Below are 18,466 nucleotides of genomic sequence, written 5' to 3'. Positions count from 1 at the left end.
GACTAGCACAAGGTCATCCACCATAGACAGCCAAGTGGGGATTTGTACTCCTGCCTGTAATGGACATCATCCACTGCAGCATTGGATTTAGCAGTTATGGAAATGTGTAGGCCTTACTTGAATGAGACGAGAGTATTGGGCAGAAGGCCTTTTGGAGCTATGCTCTGCAAGCAGTAGGTTCCAGGTGCCTCTGGGAGAGACCCTTCTTTGTTGGAACACCACTAGCAGTCCAAGTGGATAGTACTACGTCCAATGGATCAGTAGTCCAACTTGCTAGAAGGCAACTTCATTTATATACATATGTTTAAACAACACACCATGAACAAGCCATCTTCCATTTTATTAGATGAAATTGCCTCAATACAACGCAAGAGCTCTTGCCATGCCATTCAAATCGCTCAACCTGCATTTGTTTCGCATTTCCACCAGGCTTCTCAAACATCTTTGGCAGAAAATGAATGACAAAAGGCACATTTTCAGTAGTGAGGTATAAAAGCAAGTAGTCAGGCAAGCAGTTTGCACAATCCAGCAAAGTTAGAGTATGCAGTTTCCTAAGTATGTGTGTGCACAAGAGGGTGACTTACACTAGTGTGAGCAGTAGTAACTGTTGAAGCTTAGATACAGGTTAAAAGAAGCCACTTGCTACTGTATATCTAACATTTTTCTTTAAAAACAGATTAAGAAAACAAGTTTTAATAATGCTTTCTGTGTGGATTATTGAGAATTCATGCTTAAGGGAAGCCGAGTGCTTTGCCTTGATCTATGGTTGCCATTTAATGTGGAGTCAAATGGCTGCTCTTTTCTCCCCTGCAAGAAGACTTGCTGCGGTCCCACTGAGAGGTATAGAGAACCCTTTTCTGTGACTAGTCTTAATTTTCTTTATCTGCCTCCCACCTAGCAAGTCTCAGTTTGGGGTCTTTTTACTGAGGGTAGAAATTTGAGGGGTGGGAAGGAAAGAAGCTTGAAGACATGCATAAAATTGAAGGAGGGTGTCCTTGAGCTGATTGTACCTCCCACTTGCTCCAGTGGGCCTTTCGGAAACAGAATGTGCGAGGGGAGCACCTTGAAGTGAAGAGTCCTAGAGGGAGCCAAGTGTTTGCAAAAGCTGCAAGCAGTAACTAGGTAGGGAGCCTCAGAATCATGGCCTTAACAGCAAAGAGCTTCTAGAAAAGGTCTGTTCCTTCAACGTGGTGCAGTCTGCCCTGTGGAATGTCGTGAAACAAGGCATGTACAGTATTTCAATAGTTGTGCATTTTCTTAGAAAAGAGAACATTTTACTCTTAGAGGTACCACAAGGGGGCCCTAGCAGCTGAGAGAGATGCCAGACAAATCAAAGGGGCACACAAGAAAGCAGGTCCTAACTCTTTCCCAGGGCTCTCTGTTGGAACTGCACCATGGAGAGAGAGCAAAAATCAGCCATTACGAATCACCACCTATTTTATTGGTTAATAGCCTTGACTGTGCACCACTATCCTGCTATGCAGGCAGCAGGTATCACTGGACATGCAAAGCTCTACGCTAAATGTCACTTGACTTCTCAAGAGTTGCAAGAAAGCAACATCAGCTGTAGCTAAAGGATGTTGCTGTGTAGTTTTATTTACCACCACCAGGGGAGAGAGGAGGGCTATACATTGGTTAAGAAAGCATGTGGGAAGTAGGCATCTAAATTGCAAAATTCTGCAGCCAGGCAGCTTGAAAGTAGACTCTGAGCACAAGGTTCCAAATCTGCTTTGCAGGAAGGGGCCGGGTGCCACACCTGCTTGCTTGGCTGCGGCCCTTCTTACAGCCTCTTGGCACAGGTGGGGCAGTAAACTTGCTCATTGTGATAGACGAAAGGCTTGTTGGCCAAAGGGATCGAGCACTTCTTGCAGTTGAAGCAGTAATCGTGCCAGGACTGGCCTTCGTGGCTGACCACGTTGGTTCCTCTTCCAAAGCCTGTTTGGTAAAATAAGACAAGTGTGAGGAGGGATAAGAAGAAAGTAAATCTGCTAACATGTACCTGCTGTCCAAATTATTAGATGTAGACCACAGCTAAGATGGTCTAAGAAACTTTGCTCTGTGTCTGTGAAAATACTTTTGGCCGGCAATCTAGACAGCCCTTTTCAGGAAAACCTCTGAAAGTGTGTGGCTTTAAGGGCTGCTTTTACCTTGTCATTTCTTTACTCCCCCTGTGGTTTCCTGAAGCAGCTTTTTTCCCCCCTCTATACAAAAATGGATTGGGAGAGGCAAGACCAAAGAGGGAGAGTGGCAGATTAGAAAATTAGTTGTGTCTTGAGTCCTATATGAAAGCAGGATTTAAGTAGTGCCAACCAACCTAAATCTTGTTGAAGTTGGTAGAATGCATGGATGAGAAGAATCTTCTGCGGTGTACAAATAGAAGTAGGGCCCAGGTTCAGTCCCTTCAGGTCATATAAGACTGAGATCTTAAGGAGTGCCGGGGTTCCCTGCTTGCAGTCTAGTTTTATTTGCCTACCTGTGATGGGGTTCTTGCACCCGCCACATTTCTTGGCCACAAAAGATTTGTAGCAATCCACACAGTAGAACTGGTCCTCCACAGCCGTGAAGCGCTGCCCCCCCAGCTTCTTCGTGCAGGTGGCACAGACAAAGCACTCAGTGTGATAGGGCTGGTCCTGGTAGGAGACTCCACCAGAGGTGATGGCCTAGGGTGGGGAAGCAAGCCAAGAGTTGGTGCTTGTTCTGGATAAACACTCTCATCAAACCACTCATGACCTACAGAAAATTGGCTCCTTTCTGCCTGAATACATCATCCAGTAACTAAAGTGCTAGATGCATACATCAAAGACCTGTATTTAAAATGATAGACTGTCTCACAGTCAATGTCTCTGTTCTCCCACCTGTAAAATGGGCACAATAGAAAACTGGCCATATCACCCTGAAGGCAGTACATTTTCACACCCTCTCATTCTTGCAAACAGCATAGGATGTGAGATAGAAACTGCCAAGATAGACTTACTTTATTGCACTTTGCGCAGTTCTTAGCAAACTTCGTCTCATGGCAGTTGGTGCAGAAGATCTCATCTCCTTTGGGGAAGAAGCTGGCAGTGCCAATCACTTGTTTGCACTCACTGCAAATGAAGCAGTCTTTGTGCCAGACGGCCTTCTTGTACTCCACATTTTGATCACCTTCAAGATGAAAAGGCAAGAGAAAGACAGTGCCCTCCCATTAGGCATTATATACAATTAGTGGAAGTGGCAATCATGAGTTTCAAGATCCTTAAGTCAACAGACCTACACAGGAGAAGAAAAACCACAGAGGGTATAGACCAATGTTCCTTGGTGCTACTTGAGGTAGTGTATGGTGGTATGGGTGGGACCCCCTAGACCCCCTGCTGCAAGGGATCCAGACCTGGCTGCAAGAGACCCAGACCTGGACACCCCCCGCCCCCGGCTGCAAAGGAGCCAGACCTGGATGTATCACAAAAAACAGTGATGCAATGTGACAAGCCGCCGTAAGAGACTCTGCAGCACTCCAGTGTGGACTTTTTGTCCACTTGAAAAAGCTGTCCTGCCCTCTCCTCCCTGAGCCACTTACCAGTGTTTTTCATGTTGCGTCTGGCCTCCCAATCTGGAAGCAACTGGCAAAGACATCATTGCCAGTTACTTCTGATGGTACTTCCAATAGGTGGCCCGTGCAAAGTGGTACAGTGGGGGAACACGCTTTAAGAAATGCTGGTGTAAACCCCATGGGGTTCTACCATTTCAAAACGTAGGTGGGGATCAACATGTTTGAATGTTTGCCTGCATTTATAAAAATGTCATAAGAACATAAGAACAGCGCAACTGGATCAGGCCATAGGCCCATCTAGTCCAGCTTCCTGTATCTCACAGCGGCCCACCAAATGCCCCAGGGAGCACACCAGATAACAAGAGACCTGCAAGGCTTCCTGGGAATTGTAGTTAAGAACATAAGAACAGCCCCACTGGATCAGGCCATAGGCCCATCTAGTCCAGCTTCCTGTACCTCACAGCGGCCCACCAAATGCCCCAGGGAGCACACCAGATAACAAGAGACCTGCATCCTGGTCAAGACAGTCTTGGCCATCAGCCTGCTCTATGACATGCTAAGCTGTTCACCACTATTGTTGCCTGCATTCCAAACTGGTACAGTCCCCAGGGGAGAACTATACCAGCTGATTTTTTTTCTTTCCCCAAGAGATTCTAAGTGCAGCACAGAAAAAATGTTCCCCTCTGAATTTTCATCTTAAAATTACAAGTGGTCAACAACCAAAATATCTGTCCCTCCTAGTGCACCCCCTGGAGAGAAGGGGCTTTACCTTGGCACGTTGTAACGTGACCCCCTCTAATGACTTTCATGGCAGATTTAGAAACGCCTCCTGGGAAGATCGTTTATGTAGCTGCAATTTAGGTGAAGTAGAATCATCCACACACATTATGTTGCACTGTCCCAGATGTCAAGCACTAAGACAGCAATTTCTCTCTCCCTTGCTCCATCCCAAAACAGGGCATTCTGAGAAAGCTATAATTCAATTCCTTCTAGCAGGTGATGTAGAGCATACAACCCTCTCAGTCGCACAGTTCCTAAATTTGAGTAATTTGAATCGAGCCAAGCTTTCTGTAGCAGGTAATCACTGAATGTGAAGGCTTTAGGAGTGGACCTCAACAGGTGGGAAACCCTGGCCTCTGAGCGGCCCGCTTGGAGGCAGGCTGTGCAGCATGGCCTTTCCCAGTTTGAAGAGACACTTGGCCAACAGGCTGAGGCTAAGAGGCAAAGAAGGAAGGCCCATAGCCAGGGAGACAGACCAGGGACAGACTGCACTTGCTCCCAGTGTGGAAGGGATTGTCACTCCCGAATCGGCCTTTTCAGCCATACTAGACGCTGTTCCAGAACCACCTTTCAGAGCGCGATACCAGAGTCTTTTGAGACTGAAGGTTGCCAACATGATGAATCACTGAGTACATTACATCTTTGGCAATATCTGCAGAGTAACTGATTGTTTTGTTTTTTAAATAATACATGTTTGTATGTAAAATGTATTGTACGTTTGTATCTGTGTATACACGTAGGTGTGCACATATACATATATTTGTGTACTACTTAGGTTTATATTCTCTCTACGGTTTCCGTACAGAATCTACACCTACCAAATGTTTATGCCTAATAAAGGTTGACTTGACTTGACTTGATTTTTTTCCTCCTGAACGCACACCCCAGTCCTTGCAGGAATTCAGCCCGCATTTAAGTAAGCACCCCATGTTGTCCCATGGAAAGCCATCCACCGGGTGCCTGTTCAATCCACCCCCTTCCGAGGTGGGCAGCGGCCGAGAACTCCTACCTGACACAATGGGTTGCTGGCAGCCCTTGCAGGTGGGGGCCCCTGCAAGAGTGGTGCACTTATTGCACCACACCTTGTTGAACTCCTTCAGCATGAAGGGCTCGTTCACCAGGGAGGTGTGGCATTTGAAGCAGCAGAAGCAGGTGTCGTGCCAGTACCGATTCTTGAAATGCAGCTCCTGCAGGCCGGAGGGGAAAGCAGAGAAAACAGCAATCAGGGGAACTCCCAGGAAATTTGAGAGGGAGACCTGATCTACTGATGCTCCCAGTGGGATTAAGCAGTACAAAAACAGATTCCAAACAGTTGGGCAGGAGGTCTGGTCTAGAGGGTAGAGCCTCCATTTGCCTGAAGATAACATCCAAAGGTTGCCAGTTTGAGGCCACCGGCACCGTGCGAACTTGAAGCAGCTGATAAGCTGAAGCCGAGCTATTCCATCTGCTCTGAGCATGGGAGGATGGAGGCCAGAATGTGAAACCAGATCAGAACAAAACATCTGAATTGCTGTGGCTCTTGAAAGATAGAGCCTTCTTTCAATTGTAAAAATCCCTACGGGGATTTAAATAAGCCTGCCTATGTAAACCGCCTTGAATAAAGTCTTGAATAAAGACCAAGAAAGGCGGTATATAAATACCTGTATTATTATTATTATTATTAACAGTTCCATTTATTAAAATATACTTTGGCAGCCCTGTGAGTATGTGGCAGAACCACCAAGGTACTGCAGCGCACATTTTGGGAACCAAGGCAGTATGTCAAACGCTTTTCATAAGTCTATGATGTTCCCCCTACTTTGATTAACATGGGTTTAGAATATGGGGAGGGGGGAAGAGAGAAGTTGGGCAAACCACATATCCAGAAGCTGTGCTTTAATTTGCCTCTGAGTCCCCCTTAAAACCTGTTTCCCCAACCTCACCTTCCATGAGGCTAACACAGCACTGCCATCCCTTTCCCGTTCATCTATCCCAGGGGTGCCCAAACCCCGGTCCTTGGGCCACATGCAGCCCTCAAGGCCTCTCAATGTGGCCCTCAGGGAGACCCCAGTCTCCAATGAGCCTCTGGCCCTCTGGAGATTTGTTGGAGCCCGCACTACAACTGCTCTCAGCGTGAGGGTGACTGTTTGACCTCTTGTGTGAGCTGTGGGATGAGGGCTTCCTCCACTGCTTGCTGTTTCACATCTATGATGCAGTAGCAGCAGCAAAGGAAAGGCCAGCCTTGCTTTGTGCAAGGCCTCTTATAGGCCTTGAGCTATTGCAAGACCTTCATTCATTCATAGAAGTTCATCTTTAATATATTCATTTATGTATACTTATGTAAATGTATTCAAATTTGAAATGTAAATTAATTCTTTTTTCCCTGGCCCCTGACACAGTGTCAGAGACACGATGTGGCCCTCCTGCCAAAAACTTTGGACACCCCTGATCTATCCCACCAAACCCCACTTTTCAGGCAGATCACCAGCTTTCTGACCAGTGCCACACAGCACCACCAGTGCAGCTAACTAATCGCTTTAGGGCCTGTAGTACTCCTGGCTGATGGGCGTTCGTCATTGAGGCATCTAGGCATTCGCCTCCTCCCCCCCTACCTTGGAATCAGCCCCAATGGGCTTCTTGCACTCCACACAGGTGTTGGCACAGAACTTCTCAAAGCACTTGACGCAGCAGTGACGGCCTTCCTTCTGCACGTACTTTTTCCCATGAAGCGGGCCGCGGCAATAGTGGCAGTCAAAGCGCTCCGACATGGTGCCCACGGTGTAGCTGCCGGGCCCTGCAGAGGAAGGAAGGAGGAACAGTCAGATCAACGGTGCCCTTGGGAAAGGCAGCCGGCAGCATCTGATACTTGGAACATCGGCTTGGTCTTTAGTCTCTCTCCGATCAAATACAGAAGCGCATACAGGCAAATAAATGGGAGCCTCCAAGGGAGATCTTGTCTGCTCCCTGCATAGCTCCACTGGCAGACAAAAAGCTCCTGCGCACCAAATCAGGCCACAGGGCCCACATTGTCCAGTGCCATCCATACTGCCTCTCCAGGGTCTCCAGCAGAGAAAGATCTTTCCAAACCTTTTCTGACCTTTGAACAGGACAAGACCTTTTGCTGCCAGGGATTGAATCTGGAGAGTCCTGCAGGCAAAACATGTGTTCTACCTTGGGTATGACCTCTCTGCTACATTTTCTAATTAACAGATTGGCAAGCTGGGAGCAGGGGAAACAAATGGGCTCCTTTCTTCCCTCCCTAGAGGCAGGCAGATTTAGCAGGCTTTGCATGTAAAATAAACTAGTAAAATTAAAACACATGCCTGCCAATGGAAGCGGAGATTGGAGAAGGTACACCCCAAAAGTATGGCTGCATTGTGGCCCTGGGTCACCAGAGGGTGCTATCATACTTCCACGTGGACCTCCCATGAGATAAACTCACAATAAACTGAGAGTTGCCAAAGACACCTGACAACCTTGGAAGCAAGATGACATCTAGCTGAGACATTAATTCTGGACAGCATCCCAGGCTTTCATAGGATGGTCCCCTTCCTTCATCCCTGCCCTCCCAACTCGCTGTACAGGAACATGTCTTGCCCAACCCATGTTTGGGAGGGCCAGGGACCCTTTGAGCATTTCCTTCCTCTCTGGGGCAGGAATAGCAGACAAAAGATACCACAAGTACTTGAGATCAGGAGCATTCACAAATTCAGGAAACATGCCAAACAGAGTTCTATAATCCGTTCATAAAGATGAGAAAACACTGGGGTCACAGACTGCAGGCTTCTAAGTAGAAATTAAATGCAACTATCTACCATGATCTCCAGGAAGAAAGTGGGGTTGCTGGAACCCAGCTCTCTCTCGAATTTCAGGTCAATTCAGTGCCAATTCAGGCTGTGATGGTGTGTGACCCATGCCTTTTTAAGCCATTTCTGCCCAACGTTGCATATACACAACAGGGACCAAATGTGTACACTTGTGGGCCAGGCAAAAATGGGTTAAAATATTATGATTAATTATTAACAACAGTATTTATGTACCGCTTTTCAACATATCCATGGTTGTTACAAAACAGGCAACCAAGGGAATAAAGGACAACATCAGGTACAGGAGCAAGACGGGAGAAAAGAAAGATGCAATTTAAGTATCATAACTTTTTGTCTGGGCTGACGCTAATCAGTTGTGTCTTCCACATCATCTCAAACTGCTTGCTGTGAGCTAGTAATAAATGATACTTTTATTAAGTATGACACTGTCTGTTTTCATGGAGCTTTACAAAATACAAGAGGGCTTACAATCTATTCTTCAACACAGAGGAGACAAGAGAAAACGGAAGGAATGGAGGAAGGGGATAAACAAAAGAAGACGTTACATCTGCAACACATCTACGTCTGATGCCAAGTCTAATGGTCACATTTTCTGCTAACAAAGCTTCCCATTAGCATTTGGGGTCATAAGTGGTGTGGGGCAGGGGGAAACAGAGGCTGCCAGTGTGGATCTCTAGGGTTAATGCTGGCCATGTCTACGTGAAACAGCAGCAAATGGACATTTTGCACCTGGGACTCAATCCTGAGTTGGACACATGTGCATCTCAGTCCAGCGGGCAGCTCTTTTATCAGCTCTACCCTTTGGCAAGCCCACACATCTGGTCCTTCACAGTGAGTGCAGACTGACTAACCACACAAGGCATAGGAATGAAAGAAAGAGGGAACACAAAATGAAACATTCAGTGTGTCCAGAAATTACAGACTCCATAAGAAAGGCCAAAGAAATCATGTTTTGAAAGATGATATTTGAGTATTTGACTTCAAAAGTTCCACACTGCCCGGTCAAGCTAAGAGGTCACACTCCCCCCATGACATGACAAATACAGGCTGCACGGAATCGAGTCAAGAGTTCTTGCCTCTAAACAAGTAAACAGACTTTAAAATCCGAAGTATGCAGTTCCAGGCCAAGTGTATGTTGCTTTGTAAACTGAATGGTCTGAATACAACCATTTCCCTCTTGTTTTTAAGGATTTCTGATTTTTCAAGGTCCGAAGAAACTTTTGCTAGATCATGTGGTATTTGAGTAGTATGGTTCTCGAAATACCGTAGCAGGTTATGCACCATGGCCAACCTACAGTCCTTCCCTGTAGAAGGACTTGATGGAGAAGGATTACTTCAAAGAGAATGAGAGACTGTTTTGTCTTTCCATCATCAGACCCTGCCAACAAAAATAATATGACTGTAGCTATTCAAGATGCAGGCCAAACTGGTTTGTTTTCTAGCTTCTCTCTGAATCAACTGGTTATAAAACTCAAGAGCAAGCAAGTAACCAAGCAAATCAGAGGAAGATTTTCAAAAGGAGTTTGCATCCATGTTATGGATGTCTAATATTCTGGGGGGGGGGGAGTAAAAATCCATTCATTCTTGGGTGTATTGCATCCCAGCCTACGTATTGCAACTAAACAGTCTGATTTTTTTCTGTTTTCATCCACCCCTCCACCCATGAAAAGGGTTGGGAGAGTTGCTGAAATCAATAATAGAAGTTATAGCCAGACTTTATATTGCTGCACAGGGATAAAGAACTAAATGAATGGTGTCTGCAAAACTATCAGTATGAAGCACAGGGGGCCTTAAGGCACACACTTAGGAAGTGAGGAGCAACAGCTCAACAGACACCTGCTAGAGACAATCTAAGGGAGAATTTCCTGCTACAGACAGGTGGGTTAGACTAGATGACCTGTGGGTACCTTCCGACCCTAATTCTATGATTGCAATGGATGACAATTAGATCAGCAGCACTTAAACAATTGATTAGCTTAGACTGATTGGTGAAAAACCATCTTGATCAACTATCGCTACAATCTCATGCACGGTTTCTTGAGAGTAAGCACCACTGAACTCTGTGGGATCTACTTTTGAGTAGACATGCCTAGGACTGCACTGTAAGAAGGTACTCTCATTGAGCAGTCAGCAGATTTTTATTTGTTTATCTGAAGGAACTGACATTTGACCTTTGATGCAGATATATACCACTTCAAACAGCTCATTGACTAAGCTGCTATAACTCATTCAATTTAATAAGTGACAGCCCTAAGGAAAATAACAGTAGCCATTAAGAATCTAATCCTCAGAGATGGTTTGTGAGCCCAGCAGCTTCCAGGAACTGACAACTGGGATTCTCCCTTCAGGGGGCACAAAGTATGCTAGCTCATCTCACACTTCTTCCAAAAACACTGCACTGAGGGCCCAATCCTATCCAACTTTCCAGCGCTCATGCAGCCATGCCAATGGAGCATGCATTGAATCCAGTAGTGGGGGCAATCACAGAGACCTCCTCAAGGAATTCCCTTACATCAGGGCTCCATTGCAGCTGCAGTGATGCTGGAAAGCTGGATCGGATTGGGCCCGGAGTCAGTTTCATGGTGAAGAGGTGTATGGAGAAAAGGAGCAAATCTATGCATTTTTACTGAAAGGCTCATTGTGTTCAATAGAGCTTACTCCCAGGTAAGTATGCACAGGATTGTGGCCTCAGAGTCTTTCTGGACATGCCCCAGGAGCTGCTGCAGAGCAGAGGGCTTGGTTAATTTCAAATTTCAACCCCCTTAGCAACACATGGCTTCCATGGCTGGGACACCATCTGACTGCCAATTCTGCAAAAACTCTCCACCCATCCCAATTTGTCAGCACACCTTCCACCTCATCAATCAAAGGGGACACTGAAGACACACAAACTCCCTCTTCCTTTGCAAGAGTCACAGTATGTACGTGTGAGTGTGTTTTATAGAGCAACCCTAATTTTTGAGTGCCGGATCTGGCCCACGGCGCATCAATTGACTGCCATCCCGTTTGCTTAAGCTATCAAAATTAGAGGGTCACACACAAGTGAAGACCAGAAGCCAGCCAGGAATGCCAAGCCAGAGGTCCAGGGAAAGCTAAAAAAACAAATGCGTTAATTGCTAACTTGTTCCTGCAATGTTCTCCCTCCCTCCCCGCCCCAGTCTAAATATAAGCACATTACCCCATTGTTTTCCTGACTCTCTTTGCCCTTTAACTTGATTACCCGGAATTTGGTCCTGCTATATAAAGTAGACTGTGTCATAGCAACGGTTTACAGAACACAGTCAACAAACCACACTGAACTGAGGCAGAAGCGATAAGCAGAGAAATTGTTGCACAGGATGTGCGGGTGATGTCTGGGGGGGGGGGGTGGAAAGATGAAAGAACCTCAGCAAAGTTGGGGGGGGGAGACAGAGGAACTTGATCTGTGTTCTCGTTTGAAAGAGGGAATCAAACTGTGCCCTCCTGGACTCCTCTTGGTCTGGCAAGATACAACAAACATTTTCTCAGCAAACTATGAACTCTTTGGCTGTTCTGCCTCAATAGGTCTGCTGTGACCAGCAATGAGCTGAGAAATGGAAAGATTCGAATAGCATTGACCCAACACTGCAAATTCCTGCCATAGCTAGTGTCAACTCAAAAGGCTTCTTAGACTTTGCACTGCCAAGAAAGTGCCATCACACAATGTCATCGGATTCCTCCAGTAATTTGTTCCCACTTATTGCAACAGTGATTACAGACCGTTGTATGGAGAGGGGTCAACACCTTGCAAAAGAGCCAGGTTCCATTCCTGGCAGCATCTCCAGGGAGGACTGGAAAAGACCACGGCTCAAAATCCTGGAACGCTGCTGCCTGTCTGTGTTGACAATGCTGGGCTAGATGGGACAAGAGCTTGACTCTGTAGGCAGCAACTTAATATGTTTATAAAGTTGGGAAAGACTTGGGAGGGCCACTGACATTCAGAAAAGACAATGTTCGGTTACGTGGACCGATACCACAGTACAAGGCAGATTCCCATGTTCAAAGTCTTTGTTACCATGTTGGGTCAACACCTCATTCATCAACAAGTACATTGCCATGAAAGTCCAACAGAAGGGTAGATCACATAGGCCTTTTTAGTGTCAACATTTTGCTGGAGGTACAAAAGCACCACAATCCCAGCCACAAAATGTTCCTGACAGAACAGCCTACCAGGCCAGAGTGTGCAAGACGGGGGCCTGCCACTTCCCAAGGAAACATTACAAACTGGGAGGTGGTGTTGGCACATCTAGATAGTTGCAACTGTGCCTACAACAAGAGAACCAAAGTGCTGACAGGCAGCAGTTGTGAACCGAGCTAGAGATCACTTTTTTTCAGGGAGGTGAAAGTGGTGCTGAGCCAGTTTCCCCAGGAACACACATCAGTTTCTAGACACTATGCATCCCACTGTTGTCTGTGGCCAAAGTCGGTTTTTGTACCACAAAAATCCACTTAGAAAACTTGTGAAAAGCAACTATCCTGGGACGAGTGTGCAGTACCACAAGGCCTCCATCATGCTCCCTTCCATTCTTGCTTGGTAAAATGAAGGAGTAATTTCTGAATTTCCTAGCACAGTGTACAAGGGTGCGTGATCCTGGGTACATGACATCTATATCAACAGAAGAGGTGCTAACACACGTTAAGAGTTCACTGGGCCTCAGTAACAACTTCGAAAGGGGAGGACTGTTGCAGCAAACACGATTTCAGAGTTTTGTGACACGTCGGCTCTACTAGATTTATTCCGGAGGGAGATTCCGTAGACCAGAGCCCTTTTGGTCAGATGCACCGTCCCCCGTTATAAAATGATTGTGAATGCAGCCAAATTGCCATGAACTGCAAGAGGTAGTGCCTTTAAACTCTGTGGAAAGTTTAAACATGCACCAAACACAGAGGGTGGGACAATTCTCTGCTTCTTAAACATAGGCGAGCTTGTCACGGGGTGGCCACAGATGGCCCCTCCTGCAATTGAGAGCAGTGTTGTTACCTTCCACTGAAGGCAAACCTTTAACCCATTTCTGCCCAGCCCACAGGTGGTACACATTTGATCCCTATTGCTTATATGCAACATTGGACAGAAATGACATAAAGACATCCTGTCTAGGGTGGAGTGGAGTTTCGTGTGCAAAAGCTCACCCCATAATAAATCTGGCAGTCTTTAACATGTCATGCCACTTCCACAGCAGGTCAGGTGAATGTTGTCTTTACGCATGGGGGCAGGGTATAGAGTTGGCCTGGATCAAACCAGCCCAGACAGCTCTCAACCTGAGCGGCAATATCTCTTGGGACCTGTTAACACACCGTTCCGAAGAGACCATTGGCATGCTGGCTCCCAGGAGAGTGGGTGGCAGGCACCACTCCAGGCCCCCGAAAGAATGCGTCACCTTCCCCAGAGATCAAGGGGATGTTGACGTGCTGAACTACAAGCCGTGTCAGTCTCACCAAGGCCGTGGGTGCACACCCACAGAAGAAAAAGCAGCAGCAGGGAATGGGGCCCTGGGCAGCAGCCTGAGAATCCCGATTTTCATTCCAGATTTTTAAAATTTCTATTTTTTTTAAGAGCAAGCTTCTAGCCTTCATCAGGTGCAAAGAGTGGCTTGAAAGGACACTGGTGAAATCTCACAAGCTGGGACGTTGCGGGCACCTTGATGACCAGGGGCCAGGGAGAGACTGCTCTGTACCCTGCACAGCCCAAGCAAAAGAAATTATCCAAATATGCAAAAGTAGGTCATTTCTTGATTTACGTTCCTTGCAGGCCTCCCTTTTTCTTGACACAGAATCTTGCTTGGGATCCAAAGTTCCATATACAGAGTTCTGCTGAAAGGAAGGTTCCTTTCAGCGCCCTTTTCCCCTTTTGGTAGCAGCTGCCCAGCTACAGCTCCTCTTTCCCTAGGAGGGGCCAAGCAGAACCCCATAAGGTTCTGGTGAAAGGAATCATCACCCACCCCAGGACTGCACCAAACCATTAAACAAACTGTCGGTTTCCTCTAAGCAGCACAAAAACTGCTGGCTCCCTGGAGATGTGCAGGACTATTTGGGGCTCTTCCACCAATAGACAATTGGAATGGGACGACAAAGTACAATTAAGTACGGGCCTGGCAGAACTTTAGGGGCACTGCTGGGGTTAAGAGAATCAGCAAACAACAATGAAAAGCACTGCTTGACACACATGAGCTGTGAGACACGAGCCTCTACTTCAAATCTTGGCTGTGAACGTGTGATATTAAACAAGCTACCCTAACCACCTGGGCCCATTCAATCAGGAATAGGGGCATCACCATCTTAACAAGGGTCCATATGAAACCAACGAAAGTTTCATGGAGCTCTTAGGAAAAGGTAAATAGGACAATTGCATCAAAACACACACACATTTTCCTGATTAAGACCCTTCAGAAAGGACTCTCTGGCTGTGCATTCCTCGGTGATCTCTATTAAGGATGCATTAAATAAAGAGCTGCTGGCATGATCTGATCCTGCTGAGGAAGGCAGAAAACAAGGCTTACAAGATTGGAGGAAGCAAAAGGCAATCATCTGGAGCTGTACCTGAATGTCTGTGGTACGCCATGCTGCAAGGGCAAGCGTGCAACCAGTCCTACTATTGCCCAGGTGGTTCAGCAGATAAGAACAGGTCCCAGTTGGATCGCCAGTTTGATCGTTAAGGGAGGCTATTAATACAGGGGAAGGGCTACCAACAGATGTCCACACCCCCTGCCCAGGACCTATGGACCTAATCCCTCTCAGAACATCTTACCATTTTAGGTGATCTCAGGGGAGAAGAATAGGACACAGTGAATGCATCACTGACGGCAACATATAAATACCTGGGTGACTACCTCAGCCTCCAAAACGGTCTGGGCAGCCCTTTCAGGAACTCGAGTACATAATGGCCCTTGGCTGGAGAGGCTGTCCAGGCTCAAGATGTTATCTCAAGACAAGTTATCTGCTTAGCTTCATATAAACTAAGTCAGTAGTGGGACAGTGTCCTTGTATTCTACTTATAATTTCTATAACACTTTTTAAGATGCAAAAAAAAAAAAAGGAGGGGGGCTTCAGAAACCTTATTGCATTGTCCTGTGACATGGGCTCTGAAGCATTTTACAGATGGGGTATGGGGCAGGGGACTGGATCAATGTTCTTCAGCCTTAGGGTTGGGACCCCAGTGGGATCGAAGCCTAAATTCTGGGATTGCAGCAATTTATGGAAATAAGAACATAAGAACAGCCCCACTGGATCAGGCCATAGGCCCATCTAGTCCAGCTTCCTGTATCTCACAGCGGCCCCACCAAATGCCCCAGGGAGCACACCAGATAACAAGAGACCTCATCCTGGTGCCCTCCCTTGCATCTGGCATTCTGACATAACCCATCTCTAAAATCAGAAGGTTGCGCATACGCATCATGGCTTGTACCCCATAATGGATTTTTCCTCCAGAAACTTGTCCAATCCCCCTTTAAAGGCGTCTAGGCTAGACGCCATCACCACATCCTGTGGCAAGGAGTTCCACAGACCAACCACACGCTTAGTAAAGAAATATTTTCTTTTGTCTGTCCTAACCCGCCCAACACTCAATTTTAGTGGATGTCCCCTGGTTCTGGTGTTATGTGAGAGTGTAAAGAGCATCTCCCTATCCACTCTGTCCATCCCCTGCATAATTTTGTATGTCTCAATCATGTCCCCCCTCAGGCGCCTCTTTTCTAGATTGAAGAGGCCCAAACGCCGTAGCCTTTCCTCATAAGGAAGTTGCCCCAGCCCAGTAATCATCTTAGTCGCTCTCTTTTGCACCTTTTCCATTTCCACTATGTCTTTTTTGAGATGCGGCGACCAGAACTGGACACAAAACTCCAGGTGTGGCCTTACCATCGAATTGTACAACGGAATTATAATACTAGCCGTTTTGTTCTCAATACCCTTCCTAATGATCCCAAGCATAGAATTGACCTGAAAATGAAAAAGGTTGAAGACCACCAGGTAAAAGGGGAGGCAACTGGTGCACCCCTTCAGGGACCAGGAGATGGTATCCCAGTCCTGCTCAGGTTCTTGGCAATTGTGCTAAAATAGCTTTCACTAGCACCAGGCTGCATGGCAACTTTTTCTGTTCTCTCTAATAAGAATATTTGGTTACAGTGACAGTGCTGGGAGGGTGTAACAGGAATGGGGAGTGGGTGGCAACAGGGGGTGGATGTGGTTGGCTAGAGTTCTAGAAGGGGGGCAGGATTGACAGTAGGTCCCCAGTCTCTTTCTTTGTTGCTTTCTTTCTTATTTATTTTATTGGGGTCACTGCATGAAAAAGGTTGAGGGTCACGAAATTATATTGTAAGGCAGAACTGAAGGCTTGCACCCCAAGAAATGAATTTGAAGCCCAGAAATAGCAATATAGCAATCCCTTCGGCCCTCAATATCATCCACGGTAGAAAATAACTCAGATGTAGTGCCAAAACATGAATTGTTGTGATGTCTACTCCGCCACCACTACCAAACCAGACCTGAAACCACAGTTTGCAGCTTGTTAATTATACAGGAGATAGATAGAGTGGATAGAGGGATGTTCTTTTCTTTCACACAACACCAGGACCAGGAGACATCCCCTAAAATTGAGTGTCAGGAGAGGTAGAACAGGCAAAAGGAAATATTTCTTTACCCAGCATATAATTAAGTCTGTGGAACTCCTTACCACAGGATGTGGTGATGGCATCTGGCCTAGATGCCTTTAAAAAGGGGATTGGACAGACTGATAGAGGAAAGGTCCATCACGGGTTACAAGCCATGATGGGTTTTGTGCAGCTTCCTGGTTTTAGAAGTAGGCTACCTCGGAGTGGCAGATGCAAGGGAGTGGCACTTGGGATGCGGGGATCATGTTGTCTTGTGCACTCCCTGAGGCACCTGGTGGGCCACTGTGAGACCAGGTGAGCCCTTGGTCTGATCCAGGAGGGCTCTTCCTATGCTCTTATGGCTCTTATACTCACTGTTTGGGCTAGCTTTTTGGTGCTTCCTCTGAACCAACAAACTACGGTTTTGGACACTGCTCTGCCCTCAGAGGCCATTTTTGGGGACAGCATCTGGAATTCTCAGGAAACGCAGAAGAAAAGGGAAGCCACATAAACATTCTCTAAACCAGGAGTCTCCAAACCCCGGCCCGGGGGCCAGATGCGGCCCACGGCGAGCCTCTATCCGGCCCATGGCCAGCCTCTTGTCCCCTCAAAGCCTCTGGCCCACTTAACCAAACACAATTGGAGCTGTGATCTGGTTGCATTTGGAGGGTGTTCTAAGGGCCAAAGAGATTGAATGAATGAGCCCATTCATTCATTTATTCGCTCATCTAAGTTCCATCTCTTTTATTTAAATTTTGTACTTAAATTTTTTTCTGGCCCTCTACACCGTGCCAGATATTTGATGTGGCCCTCTGGCGAAAATGTTTGGAGACCCCCGCTCTAAGTTATGGTGAGCACAAACTGTGGTGTGGCATTTCATCAGATCAGCCAACCCCAGTGGCAACTTTTTCCCCCCTTTCACTAAAGCTGACTGCACACTACATGTCACCACTCAGGGCCAGTTCACACACTGCCTTTGCATGCAAGGCTCTTCTTCAGCGATTTACAAATTTCCTCTTTGCAGGGACTCCTTTCCACATTTATGTGTTTGCCAAGGAGCTTCTGGAAAATGTTCCAGGGACGCCCTTTCAGTTCCCAGAGAGGATGTCCTACCTAGAACATACCCAACCCGCTCCTCTCCTATTCTCCATGAGAGAATCTGTGGCAATGTGCCATGTAACTTTCCAGGACGTTTGTCCACCATTATTCCACTTTGTGTCGAGCACCACTTGATAAGCACTGAGTAAGCCCCAGAGGTTCCTGGCCCAAAGTTGAGAACTGCCACATCAGTGGACCATTCTTCTGATTAAACTAAAAAGCCCAATCTTAACTAAATTCCAACGCAGCGATGCTGGGGCAGGCTATGCTGCACCTCTTGGGCATTTTTTGGGCTGCTGGGGGTCTCCTCAGGGTGAGGGGACATTTGTCCCCTTGCCCTGGGGTCAACCCCAGCAGCCAGGATGGGTCAACTCGGATCTGCGCCTGTGATATCACTGGCGCAAGTCCACATTGCCCTGTGCAGGCAGATCAAGCCCAGGAAGAAGGTTTGGATATAGCATGCGCCAGTGCCACTGATTCTACCCCCCTCCTGGGCCTGATCTGCCCACCCCACCCCTGTTCATCCCACCCCCACCCTACCCCTGCCCCTGTGCTGAACTCACTTGATCTGGCAGGTCTCCAGACAACCACCAGCGGGTCAACTCCTGGCACTGTTGCAAAGTGCTTTATGGCACTTTTGTGAAAGCACACACCAG

The 18,466-nt window shown here is 46.9% G+C and overlaps 1 protein-coding gene across 4 annotated transcripts in view; it reads right to left on the bottom strand.

Annotated features, from left to right (window-relative positions):
• Positions 1-321: 321 nt before the first annotated feature.
• FHL1 (four and a half LIM domains 1) overlaps positions 322-18,466 on the bottom strand; it is a 36,970-nt gene continuing 18,825 nt past the window's right edge. For 2 of the 4 annotated variants that reach the window (XM_066639946.1, XM_066639947.1), the window contains exons 2-6: positions 6,898-7,079; positions 5,316-5,493; positions 2,975-3,144; positions 2,474-2,660; positions 1,695-1,935 (exon numbers count right to left, since the gene is read on the bottom strand). In XM_066639946.1, the coding sequence (XP_066496043.1) occupies positions 1,781-1,935; positions 2,474-2,660; positions 2,975-3,144; positions 5,316-5,493; positions 6,898-7,053 (846 nt within the window). In that variant the 5' untranslated portion in view covers positions 7,054-7,079 and the 3' untranslated portion in view covers positions 1,695-1,780. Of the gene's footprint in view, positions 1,936-2,473; positions 2,661-2,974; positions 3,145-5,315; positions 5,494-6,897; positions 7,080-14,667; positions 14,775-18,466 lie in introns of those variants that run through there. The other 2 variants (XM_066639945.1, XM_066639948.1) reach the window with 2 other exon arrangements.

The sequence above is a fragment of the Tiliqua scincoides genome, chromosome 12 (genome assembly GCF_035046505.1).
Source record: "Tiliqua scincoides isolate rTilSci1 chromosome 12, rTilSci1.hap2, whole genome shotgun sequence".
Lineage (NCBI taxonomy): Eukaryota > Metazoa > Chordata > Lepidosauria > Squamata > Scincidae > Tiliqua > Tiliqua scincoides.
The sequence above is the reverse complement of the archived record's forward strand: the minus strand, read 5'-3'. Positions and strand labels throughout refer to the sequence as shown.